General features: G+C 37.0%; 1 protein-coding gene across 1 annotated transcript; it reads right to left on the bottom strand.

Annotated features, from left to right (window-relative positions):
- Window positions 1-1,062: 1,062 nt before the first annotated feature.
- LOC107720475 (uncharacterized) lies at window positions 1,063-19,195 on the bottom strand. The gene is made up of 10 exons (XM_016528193.1): window positions 19,153-19,195; window positions 18,495-18,530; window positions 16,144-16,402; window positions 15,427-15,572; window positions 14,662-14,941; window positions 14,419-14,558; window positions 12,546-12,637; window positions 12,374-12,470; window positions 8,017-8,030; window positions 1,063-1,191 (listed from the first exon to the last, which is right to left on the bottom strand). The coding sequence occupies exons 1-10, from the start codon at window positions 19,193-19,195 to the stop codon at window positions 1,063-1,065; spliced, it is 1,236 nt and encodes a 411-aa protein (XP_016383679.1).
- Between the last annotated feature and the right edge of the window lie 629 nt (window positions 19,196-19,824).

Below are 19,824 nucleotides of genomic sequence, written 5' to 3'. Positions count from 1 at the left end.
TGGATAGCTTGGATGACAGAATTGTTAAGGACTTGAGGCTGTCAAGTTATAGCACTGCTGAGGACGTGTTTAGAATGCTGGAAAATCATTATGGTAACAATCGCCATGGAAATTATTGAAAAACTGGAAAGAATTCCTGCTGTAAAGTGCCATCAACTCAGAAAAGTGATAGACTTGATCCAGACTGTTGAAAAAGCTCTATCTGACCTGACAGATCTTGGGAACACTGGTGCAATAAAGAACCCTCTCATAATCAAGTCTATTGAGAGTAAACTGCCTGAATTTGTAAAGAGGGACTGGCTTATCTTCATGATTGACCCTGATAATGGTGTAACTCCAGAGAATCACTTTGACCTCCTTTTGAAGTTTTTAAAGAAACAGGAAGACGTTCTTGAGAAACTCTAACAGCTCAGAATTACCGACAAGGTAGAAAGACAAGATAAAACAGAAAATAGATTTGAAAGGAGGCATGCATCTACAAGAACCGTAAAGAAAGGTTCTGATGGTGGGTGTACTGTGTGTGGAGCTGTAAATCATAAAGACAAGATTTTCTTCTGTAAGAAGTTTAAAGAGTTAAAGCTAGCTGAAAAGAAAGCTGCTCTGAGAAGGATTGGGGCATGTAAAAAGTGCCTTGGATGTCATGAGGGTGACACCAATTGCAGAGACATTCTTGTGCAAGAATAGAGACTGCAGAAAAGAAAATGCACCTGATCATCATTATGTTCTCTGTCCAAGAAGATAATCCACAAGTGGCAGTGAGGAAAAGTCTCTAAAGAATAGTAGGAAGGTAAATGTGCCAACAGCAGAGCAAGAGGAGTTTTTAGCTGAACTTTCCCCAGAGCTGGCTGAGCGATGCAGAAATGTTTTTACCAACAAAGCCGCAACAGTGACTTGCACTGGAAAAACCCAAGTTGGACTTTTAAAGGAATGTGGAGTACAAGAACTACCTGTCATTATGATGCTTATGGAAGTTACAGCCAATGTGGGCAGAAGATGGGAACTTTGGTAGACCTTGCATTAGATACCAACTATATAACCCACAAGGCTGCAGAAAGGTTGAAGTTAAGGAGCGAAGATGTCACTCTTGATAGTGCATGGAGTTGCTGGAATGACCATCAAGGTGGAAGTCGAGTCAAGGTTGATGAGGACAAAGAAAGAGCGCATGAGCTTCTCTGTTATGGGCTTGCTAAACTACATAAAGTCATCAAACATAAGCAATTGCAGAGATTCTTCCCAGAAGTCAAACTTGAAGAGCTGGTAAGACCTAAAGAGATTGAACTTCTTATTAGCCACCAAGAAGGGAGATTAGCCCCACAAAGAGTGAAGGTTGTGGAGGATCTTGTCTTATGGGACAGTCCTTTGGGAAAGACAGTAGGCCGAGCTCAAACAGACTTATTTGAAGAAATCAATGTAGCTGCATATGATTCCAAAACACATTTGCTCACTCAATGAGAACAGCCGCAGTAAAATATGAAGAGACAGTGGGAGAACCTGAAATGCAAGTGATGTCTAAGTCAGTCCAACTACTTCAGGAAACCAGAGCTGAGACAAACATTGCAGCTGCTAGCAACCGTGAGTTCTTGGAATGGTGGAAATGGGATAGCATTGGGGCAGCTTGTGAACCGATGTGTGGAGCCTGTCGCTGTGGAAACTGCTAGCCAGGTGGTAAGGAGATGACACTGGCAGAGGAAAGAGAACTTGAGATTATAGTATATACTTGAGTGTCTTACCTATGTAGAGGAAAATGTGCACAGCAAGTCTCCTCATTGGCATTCAAAATACCCCTGGACTGAAGATCCAGCTTTCCTTCCTAATAATAGAAGTGGAATAGAGGCAACATTTCTGAGAACAGAAAAGCAGCTCAAGAGGGAGACAGAGCTTATGCAGCTCAAATTCATGAAATGGTGGAGCGAGGAGCAGCAATCAAGCTCACTGAGGATATAATTAATTGTTGGAATGGACCTGTGTGGTATGTGAGTCACCTGATTGCACCAAATCCTCACTCAGTTACTACTCCAGTCCAGTATGGAATAGCAGTCAGAAATTTAAAGGAGTGAGTATGAATGATCTTCTTCTGAAAGGCCCAGATGTTCTTAATCCGATCAGAGATGTCCTTCTAAGGTTTAGGAGAGGAGTGTATGCTGTCCTAGGAGACATCAGGAAGATGTATAACTCTGTATGGCTGGAGGAGAGAGAAATGCATCTACATAGGTTCCTGTGGAGAGATGATCAGAGTGAAGAAATAGGAGAGTATGCAATCACTAGAGTTGACATTGGTGACCGACCAGCAGGGTGCATTGCACAGTTAGCCATGCGAGAAACTGCAAAACTGAAAAAGTTTTCTCATCTACATGAAGAGCGCAAAGTTATCGAAGCGGATAGTTACCGTATTGTCCCGAATATAAGATGATATTTTTTTCTTGGAAATACATCTGAAAAAACGCGGTCGTCTTATATTCAGGGTCTAGACTTTGACATGTCAATAATACACCCACAACACTAGGTGGCGCCAAATACGCATAAAACGAGTGTGCCATGAAATACGTAATGTAATGCGTGTTGTAAAGATTGCGAGTAAAAACAAAAGAAGCAGAAAACCTTACAGCTGCATGAGTCGTGACTGTCACGTTAGCCTGATGGGACCAAACTCCCTTTGTGATTTTAAAACGTAAGACAGTACCAAGATTTGACGACTACAGTAAGATTTAACTTCTACTGTTCATAAGATTTTGGTAGGCTACTATTAGATGGATAGCCTAAATGTCCTAATTCAGATGGGCTACCTGTTTTGTTTTTTTAATGGTATATCAAAAAGTGTATATTTTTTAAATGTGATTTGTTGGTACATTTTACCAGTTTTTATCATACTTTCAAAACAAAAATTAAAATAGGAAAAATATGCAATATGAAAATAATTGAAGACAAAATGTGTTTTACTGAAAAAAAACAAGATTTGGTTTTTAAAAAGCCTTTTTCCAAAAGGTACATCTGGAAAAAGGGGGGTCGTCTTATAATCAGGGTCGTCTTATATTCGGGCCAATACGGTACTTGTGTCATCATCTGATCTGAATTTAATCGTGACACTATACATTTTTGTCTGATTTCTCTTAGCTTGACATTTAAATTTCATTGATGTTAGTGTTAGCTGCCTCTTTTATAGGCCTTATGAACTTAGTGAATTTGTCCTTCAGATCAGACTGAACCAAAGCTTTAATTTTCCAACATCATATATTTTGTTCTAGGCCTGTATAGTGATGGGTTTTGTATATTAGAGCTGTATAATCTAAGTGACTGGACAATTATTTTAAATACATTCTTAAAGAGGATTTTTTTTTGTCTGGCAAAACCTGTTTGAAAATAACAGTGGACCAAATAAAGTAAATGCCACTAAACACAAAGGTTCTTACCATCTGTTCCATTTGCCATTTCTTGAATTGATAAAAACCCTGTGTGAGCAACAAGATTCAAATGAATTTCAGAGATATTTAAATGTAATGTTCATTTGAATTTGCCCCTTGTTAATTTTATAAAAAAAAAATACGGGATTAGTTTCCATTGTTATGCGGATGATACTCAACTATATACCTCAAGACCAAATGAAACTTCTAAATTATCTAAGCTAACAGAATGTGTTAAAAATGTGAAAGATTGGATGACCAATAATTTGATATTATTAAATTTGGATAAGACAGAGATATTACTTATTGGACCAAAAAAACAGTACACAGAATCTCTTAGATTACATTTTGCATCTAGACGGGATGTACTGTTACTTCCTCTACAGTCAAAAATTTGGGTGTTATCTGGGTGTTATATTAGATAGCAACTTGTCTTTTGAAAATAATATTTCCCATGTTACAAAAACAGCATTCTTCCATCTTAGAAACATTGCCAAGTTATGAAACATGTTACCTGTTTCTGATGCAGAAAAGCTAGTTCATGCATTCATGACCTATAGTCTGGACTATTGTAATGCACTGCTAGGTTGTTGTCCTGCATCTTCAATACACAAGCTATAGGTAGTCCAAAATGCAGCTGCTAGAGTTCTTAGTGCTTTTTCACATTTGGCTCCTTAACTCTGGAATAGCCTTCCTGATTATGTTTGCGATTCAGACACACTCTCTCCGTTTAAATCTAGATTAAAGACACATCTCTTTAGCCAAACATCCACATAATGTATCTCATAACCTTGTACTTCAGTTATATCTGATCAAATGCACATTATCATTCTTTGCTTGGTTTGAACAGCAGCTACGCTAATTTTTCTCTATTTCCTTCTCTGTTTCTGCCACGGGATGCCCATCTAGGAATTACACAAGCTTCAGTCTGGATCCAACCCTTATGAAGATCTGAGATGACTGAACACCTGAGAAGAGAAAACACCAACCCCTCAGAGGACCTCAGATGACGACAACCCTGAACCAACAAACAAACCTACCAAAGTTTGCTGTAAGTTTGATAGCAACATTTAATCATTGCTGTTAATAGTGTTCACCATTTGTTTGAATACATGTCATTAACTAACTGCATGGTTTTTACTGTACATTTCTGCCATATGGACATCATTTGGCCTATTGAAGTTATTCTTTACTTCTTTAATTGAAGTCATTATTTACTAAGGATTTCCCCTCGTGCGGGCTGTTAACCGCTGTGACCAGGTTGAACTTGAGAACAAATGAATCAGACTGGATGAAATGATTCAATGAACAGATCTGACTCAAAAGAGTGATTTGTTCATGCTATTTCTCTCATTAAAGGTGAAGAAGGCTTTGTGTCTGTTGCTCACACAAAACTATTGTCAGCAAGTCTTATGGACAAATTTTATGGTTCCTTTTTGTCATTTTGGAGCGTGAAAGATTAAGTTAAGAATTCTTCATTTACAAAGTTTTGTTTTGTGGTGAACTGTCTCTAATAATCCATTTAGTCAGCATGTCCAGCCTTGAAACAAGTAGATTATGTAAATCTAAGAATCTCCTGTAGAATCGCTACCTGGCTTTCTTGATTTTTAAACAGATAAACACAGAGATCATTAAATCATTTTTCAATCAGGGTGGGCATGAGTGCACTCATGCTGAGTGCTTGCTCCCTAGAGCTTTGTTCTGCACATAGGAATGTAGTTAGCACTCTTCTCACTTTAGAGAGTCATTATGATGAGTACTCCGAGCTATACTCTAAAGCTCTGTACTGCAGGTTGTTAGGCTCTCTGTGAGCCTCCCTGATAAGCGGCACTTTAGATTGAGTTTGCTGTACTTACCTCACTCTAGAGGGTTGTTATGCTGAGTGCTTCGCTACATAGAGCTCCGTGCTGCAGTTATATTGGGTTGTTGGGCTCTCTTGAGTCTCCCTGATAAGCTGTCCTTCAGGTTGAGCTTGGCAGTACACCCCTCGCTTTAGAGGGTCATTATTCAGTATGCCACTCCCTAAGTCAAGTCAAGTCAAGTCTGCTTTATTCTCAATGCTTCCACATGTACAGCACATACATACAGAGAATTTAAATTGTGTTACTCTCAGAACCTTGGTGTATACAGATAACACTAACAGTAGAACATAAATACAGATAGATACAGATTAAATATAAAATACAACTATACAAATACACAAATAAGGTAATGTAAAAAAATAAATAAAGCAGCACAAGGCACATGGCAGATAGAGTGCAAACCAGTGAAGTAAACAAACAGTGCAGATATAATGATTGTTGTGCAAAGAGCTTATTCAGACTGATTAAAGTGACAAAAAGCTCAGAGAGTTCTTTATTTAAACTGTCAGACGAGGTAGTTGAATGAGGTCAGTTCAATGCTAAGGCAGTGAGCATAAGAAAACATTTACATACACAAATGAGCAATGATTCAACACTAGATTTGTTTTGTAAAGCAAATGAAAGAAACTAAGAGAAAGTATTCCAGAGATCCAGTGACAAATGGTGCAAAATCTGTATGATGAGATAAACGAAGTACATAATAATGTGAGGTATTTGGACCAATCAGACACACAACTATTTGTTATATTTAACAAATAATATCTAACGCCCCCTCATCTAACCAAAGGGCCAACTATGAGGGTCTATGGAAGTAGAACATAAATACAGATAGATACAGATTAAATATAAAATACAACTAAACAAATATACAAATAAGGTAATGTAAAAAAATAAATAAAGCAGCACAAGGCACATGGCAGATAGAGTGCAAACCAGTGAAGTAAACAAACAGTGCAGATATAATGATTGTTGTGCAAAGAGCTTATTCAGACTGATTAAAGTGACAAAAAGCTCAGAGAGTTCTTTATTTAAACTGTCAGACGAGGTAGTTGAATGAGGTCAGTTCAATGCTAAGGCAGTGAGCATAAGAAAACATTTACATACACAAATGAGCAATGATTCAACACTAGATTTGTTTTGTAAAGCAAATGAAAGAAACTAAGAGAAAGTATTCCAGAGATCCAGTGACAAATGGTGCAAAATCTGTATGATGAGATAAACGAAGTACATAATAATGTGAGGTATTTGGACCAATCAGACACACAACTATTTGTTATATTTAACAAATAATATCTAACGCCCCCTCATCTAACCAAAGGGCCAACTATGAGGGTCTATGGACCCTTCCCCCGAAATGCAACTAACACCTCAAAAGGGCAGAACAGGACTCTGGTTCCATGGCAACCAAAAACAAACCATCTTATAACACTAGTTTTATTGCTCCAAGGAATGCGGGCAGGGCAGCTCTTACTCAAGTCTCTCTAAAACAGACACATAATGCCCATAAAAATGGACTCTGCTCTAATTAGTTCATAGGAAAACCTTTCTTTGAATGAACACACATATCCTTCAGGTCATTGTGTATATTATTGCTGTTCTTGTATATTGTCTTTTGTATTGTATACTGTTTTATGCATGCTTATGATAGAACCACTCATTCATGTAACCTTACAAATACTATGTTTGGTCTGAATTCGACTTCGGATGATCAAATTCAGACTGTATATTATATGTTTATACCTATGCAACATATTAGTGTTCTAAGAACCTTTAGTAATTTTGCATCAACACCCAATGAGTTCCATATGCAAATTACCATGCTCTCACACAAAGGGTCGTAAAACTCTCCAGTATTTCCAACCTCCCGCTTGGAATTTCAGCCTTTCTCATTGGACAAGCCCATCCTGAGAGGCGTGAATCTTCTCAGACTTTAAAAGGCTCACGCACAGTTCCGCCCATGTTCTTCTTCTGCTAAGTCTTCAGCTAAATCTTCTGATTGCTGAACGTGTGAAGAGCCTGAGCCGGTGCGGGCGTGCCCGGTGGGCTCCAACACATAGCCAGTTCAGTCTGCGGTTCTTTTAGATTCTGAGAAGATGAGGATGTAAGCTGGAACGCTTCTGCAACTCTTAAGTCTGCACCAGGCTTTGGCCTAGTCTTTCCATTCATCAAGATCCGCTGACTCAAAATGGTTCTTTCTCATCACCTAACTTCAGCCAACCTACTGAGCCCCAAAGTGCATCAGGACTCTCTTTCAAACAGGCGAGACGTGGAGAGGTCAAGTAAATACTTACAGCGGATCTAAATATTTATAATGAATTAAAAGTAGTTATAATTAATTATTCATATTTTCCCTTTGAGCTGATTCGCTACAAATGCAAAACATGAAAAACAACCATGAAAAAACTTAAGGAACAATATTTCTGGCTTCATTATAAATTTGCAACATGACACATGAAAAGGATCTAGAGTATTTTGGGTTAGTGCAAACTAAACCAGAAACAGCAACATCTTGGAACAAAGGAAAGCTCTGTGTTAATATTAGTGTGAAACTAATAAAATAGCAGACACATGTATGTTGTACTTTACCCAGTAAGATCCACAGGCACTTGTAGAGCTTCTTCATGGTTGATTAAAGGCGTCTGTCTTTCTCTTAGGGTGGAGAGTGTGTGTTGTTTAATTTTTATAGAGGACGACACATTTAACTGCGCATCACATGATCAACCTCATCACTCCTTCCCTCCTTCTCCATCACTCACCTCTCTTTCCTTCTCTGTCTCAGAATTTTAAGATAGTTTAACATAATTAAGTACTTTATTTTCTAAAAGGTCTAAAATGTATGTTGCCGCAAAATTAAACTTCACCATAATGGTAAGATGTAGTATAATGGTTATTTTCACACACAAAAAGAAAATATTTTAAACACAAGTCTGCAAGTCTGCAAACTGCCAAACATACACACTATTGAATTCCAGTGTCATGATACATCGCAGTACGTTCCCTTTGGCTGATGGTTTCTTCTGCATACATGATGATATTTGTCAATGCAGAATTACTGTACAGCAAAAGGACATGTCCCTTCAGTTTTGTGAACGGTTAGATATTTGGACAGTATATGAAGGAGTGAAAATATGCTAGTGTTTTGCTAGTGGTTAAATTTTATCTCATTAATGATGAGATTTCTATCCACAAACTCATAGAAAATAACCAAAACAATCCAAGGTTTTTGACTGAGACTGGTTTTTCCCAAGGTTTTTTCTCCATTCTGTCATCGATGGAGTTTTGGTTCCTTGCCGCTGTCGCCTCTGGCTTGCTTAGTTGGGTACACTTCATTTCCAGCGATATCGTTGACTTGATTGCACATATACTATTTAAACTGAACTGAGCTGAATGAAGACATCACTGATTCAATGATGAACTGTCTTTAACTGGAAAATTAGTGTTTACTATTGTCATTTTGCATTATTGACACACTATTTTCCTAATTAATGCTGTTCAGTTGCTTTGACACAATCTGTATTGTTAAAAGCGCTATATAAATAAAGGTGACTTGACTTGACTTGACTTAATGGAGAAGGATGGATAAATTGCACATAACCATCTTCATTTATAAAACTCTGTAATATGACAAATATATATAAATCTAAGGCAGCATAATTTGTTTTGCAAACTGACCAGAGGAAATAAACAAATAACACCATAATGCAAATAATCCAAATAAATATAAAGATTCTCTGAAGGCACAACGATCTTAATTCTTCCGAAACCCACAAAGATCTGAAAGGTTTTTTTTTTTTTTTTTAAAGAGTATTTGTTGAAGTCTCAAAACACACACATATCCAAGGCAATCTATACATCCATGTAACTGTTACCAGAAATAACTTACACTATCTTGTTTTGTCTTGAACCTTTTATTCAGAATGCCTTTTTACTCTTTTTATAATTACTGTACCTTACTGTACATAAATATAGACAAGCTGTTAAATGACTATGATATCTATATGTAAAAAATAACTCTTTTGTGGTTGTTGCATTCAGAATCCATTTGACAAATGGGCATTATGCTTCTGACATAAAGAACAAAATGTAAGAATAATTTCAAATCATACATTCCAAAAAAGTCAGTAAAATGTTCTGAATTTTCTGTATTGATTTTCACAGATGTTTTACTCGAATCAGGCATTGCGTTGTATTTTGAGTTGAAGGAAATATCTGTTAACTGAAAAGGTACTAGTAATTTTTTTTTTTTTTGCAAGGGAAAACAAAAACTTATTCTCGCATCCGTTTGCTTAGAAACAAGCTATTCAGACGTTAAATCTATTGTTTATGTATGTGTCTGTACAGTACGGTATGTTTTGTGCATGTAGTTTCCTTTTTAAAGGAATGCCTCAAGTGTGACGTCTGAAGTCTAAAGCACATGTCTAAACATGACAATAACATTGGCCAGCGACAGCCTATGACTTCACTACCAGTGCGACCATAGTATAAAAGGACGCTGGAGGAATTTTCTTTTGATACCTGAGGATTTGCATGACTCGTGTGGTATGTGTGGGTGAGAAGCACACGCGTTCAGTTCTTGAGGGAAATGAATGCACTCATTGCACTTTTTGCAACTCATTTCAATGTTTGACTCATGAGTAAGTGGGATGTGCTCATTGTTATGCATTCACTAGCCTACTGAGAGCAGAGGTAAAGCTTTGCATTTTACTCGAGAGTGTAGACAGCATTTGCATGAGCACATTTGGCTCTTGAGGGAGTTGAACAGTCTCAATGGGATGCATTCGCGGCAGTTTCGTTGATTCTTGAGGGAATCTAGTTTTTGAACAGAGCATGTTTGGCTCTTGGGGGAGCTAAATGCACGCTGCGTGATGCGATTGCACTGAGAAATGCTTTGTATGCTTGATTCTCTTTTGAGGGATGAGAATTGTGCGCCTACCGCCCACGGTTCAGGTCTCAAAAGGTTACAAAATAGATGAACAATGGTAAAACATACAGTTAATTGTACCCAGCATGTATGTAAAATGTTACCGTAGAGAGAGAGGGATAGAGGGAGAGAGAACAGAGCCCCAAGAAAAGGGCCCCAACAAAGAAAGAGAGATCACCAGACAAGAAAAGAGACCTCAAAGAAAAGAGAGCAACAGTTACAATCTTCCTTCAATCCCTTCCTTGACCATGTGACTAAAAACAAAATTTGAGACATTCAAACTGACCAATCAGCAAATTACAGCTTTCCCCGACGTGCAAAAGGTGTGACAAATAGCAGACCCCCGATGTACTGTATACATATGTTGGCCTGCAGGCCTTGATCATAATCAGCACTTCTGAGCCTTCAGTAATGCCAAATGGCCCTTTTGTTACTTAAGATAGGTTTGGGACAGGAAAGCAAAACTCTTTGATCATTTTCAACCCTACAGGTTGCTAGGCTCTATGTGAGCCTCCCTGATCAGATGCTCTTAAAGGAGAGTCTGGAGGTGGTCCCCTCACTTAGAGGGTCGCTATGCTAAGTACACCACTCCCTAAAGCGCTCTCTCTCCCCAGAGCTCTGTTCTGTGGCTGTGTTAGATTGTAAGACTCTTTTGTGGGCCTCCCTGATAAGCTGCCCTCATTTTGAGGGTCTTCATACTGAGTACGCCGCTCCCTGAGGGTGGGGGGCATGATTGCACTTCCCTCACTTTAGAGGGTAATTACTCTGAGTGCTTGCTCCCTAGTGCTTTGTTCTGCACATAGGAATGTAGTTAGCACTCCTCTCACTTTAGAGAGTCATTATGATGAGTACTCTGAGCTATACTCTAAAGCTCTGTACTGCAGGTTGTTAGGCTCTCTGTGAGCCTCCCTGATAAGTGGCACTTTAGATTGAGTTTGCTGTACTCGCCTCGCTCTAGAGGGTTGTTATGCTGAGTGCTTCGCTACATAGAGCTTCGTGCTGCAGTTATATTGGGTTGTTGGGCTCTCTTGAGCCTCCCTGATAAGCTATCCTTCAGGTTGAGCTTGGCAGTACACCCCTCGCTTTAGAAGGTCATTATTCTCAGTATTCCACTCCCTAAGGCATTGAGCATAAGAAAACTGGCTGCCAAAATTAATAATGTACGGTTAAATAATAATCATCTTATTGCTAAAATCAATGTCAAGTTTTCATTGACTAAAACTAAACTAAAATACTTCAGGTTTTCTTGGACTAAAACTAGACTAAAATGTTGAGACTTTTAGTCGACTAAAACTTGACTAAAACTAAATAGGATCAGGTTGACTAAATATGATAAAAACTAACAAGGACATTTGAATACGGGACTAAGACTAAGACTAAAATGAAAATAGCTGACAAAATTAACACTAGTTGAAGTAATAGAAAAAAAAAACACGTTGACTTACTGATCATGTCATATCATATATTTACTGTGTACCATTTAATAAACTGTTGTTAAACTTGCTTGGTTTTCATAACATCAATAAAGATGATGCTGCTGACATCTAGTGGTGAGAAATATTAGCATTCCAAACGTGAATTAATATTAAGAACTGCATTTAATTTATGCATTTAGCAGTCCTCTGAAACTTTATAAAGTTATATTAGGCTGCACCTTTTTGTATGGGGATTTTTGTCCTTTTTCTTAACACTAATGACTACGCAATAGCTAAAAACGCAGAAACAAATCTTACTTATTCAAATATAAAAAATAATATTGTTATGAATATTGTATAAAATTATAAAAAAAAAATATATATATATAAAAGTATGTAAATTATACCTAAGTAACACTCCCTCTTTGTTGTCAAGTACTTTACACTTTATACAATACAAATGGCTTCAAAGCAACTTCACAGAAATCAGTTTGCATGACTTAAAATTCAATTTCAGGAATCAGTACTTTCGGTTTTCATGTGCATCTTTATTGTGATCAACACTGAGGAACGGAGAATATTCCAGCAGGTAAATGAAGAACACCAAAGCTGATCTGAAGAGAGTTTAGGTTTCCCCATCATCATCTGTTTCTTACAGCACACTGAGCTGTAAATTAAATAATTTTCCATTTTATTTGTAATATATACAAATTTATTCAAATAATTTTACTCCAAAATCAACAGTCTTTTTCAGTTTTCCAGTATGAACACACTCACCTGGTGCAGCTTCCTTCCGCATCACTTCCTGTTTGGGCGGTTGAGACCATTGCAGCATCATGACAGAAATCCCTCGTTTTGCCAGAGCAGATTGAAGCTGAAATGAGCAGATCTCTTAAAATGGGTATCAGTGGGATATGATTTCAGATTTCTGTATGTTTCCCTCTCTCACCTGTGACAGGATCTGGGCTGTCGCTGCAGGGTCAGACAGACTCGAACTGGACTTCAGTTTCATCTTCAGAAAGGTTCTCTTAAATAAAACACCTAAAAGGGAAGATGAGAGTGAACATAAACAGACCGAAGAGAAAAACAAATGCTAAATGTAAATATTAAAAACATGAAATGCATTGTGACTACAATATCTACAGCAATTTCGTGCAAATGCATCTGTCTCTTAAGATTAAACGGATGCAATGAGAGGTTGTCTAATGTTTCTCAAAAATCTATGTAAAACAAAACAAAAAAGACCCAGATGACATTAAAAACAGGTTAAATTACAATAAGGATTGATATGGTTTAGTGTCAAACACAAATGCATTTTATGTAGTAAATTATTGAAAGCTGAGAGCATGCAACCATGGCTGGACTTACCATTGGGCTTTAGTGGGCTGCAGCCCATGGGCCCCGCCTTGTAGGGGGCCATGCCTTTGCCCGTTTACGTTTGTTTGATTTGTTCGTTATATGCCAGTCAGAATTCAGAAATTACTAGCCGCATTTTAACTGCGCACGCAAGATCTAAACGGGCTAACTACGACCTTCGAGGCCACAATCAAACAGCATAAACTGTTATCACATGGCTACTTTAAACAGCTCCATTAAGCCTTTAGCCCCAAAGAGCGCACATTTAGAAAGATAATGATAAATTCTCAAATGTTCACACCTCATTTCTTTACAGAGGATGATTCTATATTACTATATTAATGTTCCACTAAATTATGCGATCATCTGATGAGTTTTGAGCGCTCTCTCTCGTCTTACTGCCATTACACATAGTGGGGAAGAAATGTCATCAAAATGATTTAAAATAAAAAAGCAATTTAATGAGTTTTTTGTTTTTATAACATAGCTATGATATAGGACTTAGCCTATCACACAAACAAGAGTCCTGTTTTTTTTATTTTTTATATCTGCACGATCGCAAATGTACAATAAACAACAACTTGCTGAGTACATTTCAGACACAAAATTCCGTTTTGCTCTGTCAGAAAGAAAATAGAACAAACAGCAGAACCGCTGCGTCTCTGAACAACAGTGTTTTGTTCCTCAGCGTTACAGGGACCAGCAAATTATTCAATCAGGCTATAAGTACAGTCTTTTGCAAAGTTAAATGAATCAGCTTTTTAAATGAATCGGTTGATTCAACTCACTCATTAAGACAGTCACTTGTTGCCACCTACTGGTGGTTGAAAAGTAGCTTATTTCATTTTTGCAATCATTTAATATTTCTACATTAAAATGTTATATTTGAACTTAACATTTATGCACAATCCATCTATGAATTTTGTTGATAGTGATTTCATTTGATTGTTAATAGCCAGCATGTCTTTTTATTCGATTGAATTTATTGATTGAATAAGAACCTAAAATAAGAGGACACAGATGACAATAACTTTTATAATACTAATAAGCCAACATCTCTGGCTTTATTTTTTTTTGCTCAAAGTTATTCAGGGTTTTGATCTCTCAACTGAGAGAACACATCCTTTTTATTATATTATAATGAATATTTAATATTACATTTAAACTTTGACTATAGCCTAGACATGTTGCATATTAATTGTACTATTTATGAACCTCAAAGCATATGTTTGTGTATTTTGTGTTACTCCAGAATGATGTTCTATTTAAGGGCATTTGTAGTGTAGGTATAGGGCCCAAACATAACCTCAAGCCCAGGGGCCCCCGCCCCCCTAAGTCCTGTCCTGCATGCAACTGTTGAAGTTTTATATTTTCAAAAACAATAAATTTCCAAATATCAACTATTGTGAAAATGTTTAATAGTTTCACAATATTTTAGTTTCCCAAAACACTAAATTTCATCATACCTTCTTCATAGACCTCCACCTCACACAGAGTAAGAAACCTTGAATCTCCAGGAATGATCAGATTCACGTATCGACCCTCCATATCGTTACATATGTAGGTGGAGGAAACACCAGCTGGAATGCTAGAAATCACAGCACATCTAAAGAGAGACAGAGGAAACATAATTTAGACTTCTAGTCTTTCTTCACATGTGTTTTCAGGGATTTTTATGGATATTAAGCCACTAAAATAGAGGATCTCACATGGGATTGTTGTTGCCGTTGTTCTCCAAAGAGTTTCCGATGCGAATCTCTGCTCCATTTATTCGCTCTGGACAGCAGTCTATTCTGTTTGTGACGACAACTCTACTAACTCGGTACACTGAACTCAGATCCACCCTCCACCATGGGTTAGTCTGAGCACTGGTTGAGGAACATGCTGAATATGACTTTGTTAAACCTGGATTTAAATCAATGGCCTTTTGAGCTAACCAGGTGCCAAAGGTTGATGACTGTGTGACGGTTCTTCCTGTTGCCAAATTATCTGGAAGATGTCACAGTGTCAAGAAATGGTTTTAGTCAGCATATTTTATATTTGAAAGTGTTTCAGGAGGTTTACTTCAATCTAGGAATGCATTTCTATCAGATCTGTATGAGATGGTTGAGCCTTGACAAAGTCCCTTTCAAGGAATATCTTTTCACTCGCACGGCCATATTTGCAACCCCTCCCAGAAGCTCTTTCGGCCATTCAAGACAAAGTCCTGTCTACCTGAATGGGGGAATCATGAAATCGCAAAAACTGCCTGCCACGCTCACATTTAAATAACATATTTCAAATCAGCAACAAAATCTGACATAAATGTTGTTTCTTATGCTCAAATGGTGTTAAAAAAAAAGACTGTTCCAGCCAAAGCGAATGTGCAGTCCTGTCTCAGGAATTGTCCTGTCTTTATTATATAAAAAAAATATAATAAAGTAAAATTCGCCTGGGAAGGGTTTAGACCAGGTTGTTAAGTAGCTCTGAATTACCTGGAAAAATCACATAGACTCCCACTTCACAGAGAGTAAGAATCTTTGAAGTTCCAGGAATATTCACAGTAACATACCGTCCCTCCATCCCATGACACGAGTAGCTGTAGGTAGCTCCTGCTGGAATAGTAGAAACTACAATACATCTGGAGAAAGACAAAAGAGTGAGCTGCTCCTGTGCTTTTGATGCTCATTATTAGTATGACTCTTCACTTGTATTTTCTTCTTTTATCCTTAAAGTAGAATTGAAGCAGTCAGTCAAGTTTACATTATTTAGTAAAGTGATTGTCACTTTAATTAAAAAAAATATATAACAAACACGATAAATGTAACTGATTTTCTAATAGACTGTATTGCCTTCAAAACATTCAAACTTTAATCTTTAAAACTATTTAAAACTTCAAACTATTTCAAACTGAAAACCGTCAAACTTTTAAAACTTTTTAAAAGTTTTGGATTATTTATGTGAAAATGTATCGTGGTGTTTAGTGAGGATTTAGATAGGGTGAATTCCAGGCAATTCCAGTGAACTGTTGCTGCTTTCTGTATAGGCCTATATTTGATTTTATTTTGTGGACTTAATTAATTATATTAAGACCAATCTTAATATAGTCTAAGCACCTGAAAATAGTGAATATAGTGAATATAAGAAAAAGACCAACTTACTGACCAACAGGCCAGAATCTCTTTATATAAGAATATATCAGAGAGACTCACACTGGGTTGCTGAGAAGATCTGAAGGCTTGTTTCCAATCCGAATCTCTGCCCCATCTATCCTGCTTTCACAGCAGTCGGGTCTGTTAGTGATGGTCACTCTGTTCACGCTGTACGTCTTCATGAGATCCAGCATCCACCACGGGTCAGTTTGTGTCGTAGTATGAGTACAGGTGTTGCTCAACCCATCCAGAGCGCTTGGGGCATACCAGTTGGAAGAATCTGAAGAATGAACGGCTGTTCCCCATGCTGCTACGTTCACTGGAATATGTTTAGTGGAAAATCTTTTTTTACCATTACATTTATTTATTTCTATTCTGACTGGAAATGATGGGTTTCTGTCAGTACTTGAAGTGGAAAAAAAGAAGTGCCGGTACTCCCCCCCCCTTATTTATTTATGTTTTTTATGTTAAATAACTACTTTTTAATTTTCATAATTCACAACGTAGGCTATGTATAGTGCCACAATCAATCAGTAATTAAACAAACGTTTTCAATACAAATAACCAGAAGTCAAGCTGTGATACCAAACAGGACCACAGGGAGACGCCAAAGACCACTAAACCTCCACTGGATACATTCCGAATCACTAAACTTCTTACCACCGCATAACACCTCGGCCAGCCAGCGTCCATTATAAAACTTTCTTGCTTTTAATCCAAATACACAATGAAAATAATAATTTACTGACATCTGGACGTGAGTCACTATTCTCTCCACAATCTCTGATGAAATTGGCCGTGTTTTTCACTGCATTAGTGCTGTTTTGTCCAACTGTTTGAATTTGCTTACTGGATCCTTGGACTTTCCAGGAGTTTATCGGTTTCCATTAATGATCACAAAAACCTGCTTCTTTTCATTTTTTAAGTATTGTTTTCGTTATAGAGTACTGATTCAAATTAGTAATTAATTATTATTCTACTTCTCCTGACATGCTCTTGCACCTCACACAATTTGGCTGAAAGGATAACAGTAGCCTATAGTGTAACAGGACAGCGCCCAAACATCCTCACATTATATTATTTCTTTGAAAATTTATATGAATTCTCCATCTTTCTGAAGAAGTTCACGCAAACATGGGTTTATCAATGTTTTTCTATTGTGTTATACTTGTATGCCTTTGGACTTAAATGGACTTGTTTTATGCATTTTTGTGATTGCAAATAAATGGAGCAGCCGTGACTGAACAAGTGTTTTCTCATTTTATGTAAAATAATTAAGCATATTAGTTGGATTTAGCATCACTGATGCACACTTCTGACACAAAGTAATAAATTACTGACACTGTAACTTTTTTAATCGTAAATCATTGGTAAAATATAGATGCTGGAGACTTTTAAAATCTTTATAAGGACGAAACGTCCGCTTTTGTCAAGTTAGTTTTGCGATAGTTTTCATTTATTTACCCCCTCGCTGGTGAAATGATGCTGTGTGTTAATGGCGGGCTTTCAGAGTAGCGCTGCTCCGACAGTGGAAGCGCAGCATTGGTCCCGCCCGGCTCGTTGTTAGCCCTGGCTCACACTGGCCAGGCAGTGGAAAAGCGACAATCCCTGCGGTAGACCGACTCCGCTTGCATTCATTCACGTGATTTGTCGAGATGAGAGGTGACCCCTCCTGTTAGTGTGATTTATATAGACCAGACACTGACGCTTTGACTCTGAGTACCAGCAACATGTCAGAAGTGCCAGTACGCACGAAAAAGTGCCAGCACGCTAAAGACTAAAATACAGAAGTGCCGGTACTGCGTACCGGTGCGTACCGGCCCACTTCAAGCACTGGTTTCTGTGAAGCTGCTTTGAAATTATGAGTATTGTAAAAAGTGTTCAAAAGCTGGTGCCACTATGATTCCGATGTGAGTTTTGCATCTGCCGCTTTTAAATGTTTTTCTTTCCCATCTTACAGACTCACAAGATCACAAGACTTTTGCATTTTGTTTTATGCATGTAGGCTGCCTGTCAAAACTACCTAAAAGCACACAGACACCGCCATGCCTCTGGTCCATCATGAAGGGAAGTGTTTCAGGAATACTCATTGTAAGTTTTAAAACTGGCATCAATTATACTTAGTAAAATAAATAGTGAATCTTAAGTAGTCCTTCTGCTTTGTTCAGTATAGATGTAAAATTGGTAGGTTGAGTGATTTGTAATGACTGAATTTTTCTGAGCCTACTTTAGTTTAAACTTTAAATGCACTGGTTTTTAAATTTCCTTCGCATTGATTAAGTTATTTTTTTTTATCATGTGTCTGAAATAAGTATATTGTAGAGCCCCGAAAATGTTTCACAGCATCACAAACTCACTAACAAAAGATGTGATAATGTTAATTGAGGAAATGTAAGAATTTTAATCTTTACCTTCTATTCCTGCCTTTGTTTGAATGGAGAAAAACCCTTGAAATGAGAAACACAGAATGATGCTTAGTATTTAATGGCTTAAATGTATTTTTCTAATAAGTATAAACCTACATTTTGCTAGATTTACAGTTAAGAAAAACACACACAATATTGTCTGAGGGTGTTTAGTTAACATTAACCAAGAACAACACATTAAATTATGGCTAATGCTTTACAATAAACTTCCTTTGTTAACCTTGTTAGTTCATGTTAACTACATTAGTCAACAAACTAAGAATGAAAAAACAATTCTGAAGCATTAATTAATAATAATTAATGTTAATTTCAACAATTTTACATCTATACTGAACATGTTTTAAATCAAAACTTGTATATTTTAATATTATTTAATTAACCTGAGCTAACATGAACTAACAATAAATGGTGTATTTTTATTATCTAACATGAACAACGATTTATAAATACTGTAACAAATCTATTGCTCATTGTTAGTTATTGTTAGCTAGTTAACGGATTAACTAAGGTTAAAGGAAGGTTATTGTAAAGTGTTACCCAGTTATGCTTTAGGGTCTTCTGTTAAGTGTTTCTCTGTCTGAAAGATGAAGCTGAAAACAGACTGTAGGTCACTAAGATATTAAACAGATTGTGTTTTACTTACCCAGTAAAAACGACAGACTCTTGTAGAAAACTCTCAAGTTCATTTCAAGTGGTCCGTGATTCTTGCTGCTTTCATTTGAGTAAGTTTGAATGAATGTTGTTCCTGAGAGAAACACATTAGTTTAACTTTACATCAGAGTCACACGATACTGTCTCTCCTCCCACTTTTCTCTCTGACTGGAGCTGAAAAAAAAAGGTTTACACACATACATAAAAGAACAGAACACCCATCCATCTAAAACCATATTTTAGCAACAAAACAAGTGAACACAATTTCACTGAAAATAATGACTGTTCAGTGATTAATGCTATCAAAATGTCATTGCTTATCTCTTTGATGGACGCTTTTTTTCTAAAGCTAGCCAAGGCATTAATGTCATGTTGGCATGCTTAAATTAAATACTAGGTGTAAAAATCAATGGATACCTGTAAAGAAAGCTGTGTATGTAGCCCGTTACTGATTACAGATTACATGATGAAAACTAGTTGGTAACATAATCTAGGTTACTCATTTTAGGTAATGCAATCTGACTGCTTTTTAGATTACTTTTAAATTACTTTTTATCAGACTTCTTTTAAACTTACCATTAAACGTACCATATTGTTGATATGACACAGTAGGATTTAAAAAAAAAAAAAAAAAAAAAAAAAAAAAAAAAGAAGAAAAAAAATT

Source organism: Sinocyclocheilus rhinocerous, unplaced genomic scaffold, assembly GCF_001515625.1.
Source record: "Sinocyclocheilus rhinocerous isolate Xijiao unplaced genomic scaffold, SAMN03320098_v1.1 scaffold691, whole genome shotgun sequence".
Lineage (NCBI taxonomy): Eukaryota > Metazoa > Chordata > Actinopteri > Cypriniformes > Cyprinidae > Sinocyclocheilus > Sinocyclocheilus rhinocerous.
The sequence above is the reverse complement of the archived record's forward strand: the minus strand, read 5'-3'. Positions and strand labels throughout refer to the sequence as shown.

Bases quoted from the DNA above. Each gene is read 5' to 3' on its own strand.
- LOC107720475 (XM_016528193.1), bottom strand. From the start codon at position 19,195: ATGAACTTGAGAGTTTTCTACAAGAGTCTGTCGTTTTTACTGG. The intron at 16,403-18,494 runs GTAAAGATTAAA...AACATATTCCAG, and splicing joins AACAAAGGCAGGAATAGAAG to TGAACGTAGCAGCATGGGGA. The intron at 14,559-14,661 runs GTGAGATCCTCT...GTCTCTCTTTAG, and splicing joins AACGGCAACAACAATCCCAT to ATGTGCTGTGATTTCTAGCA.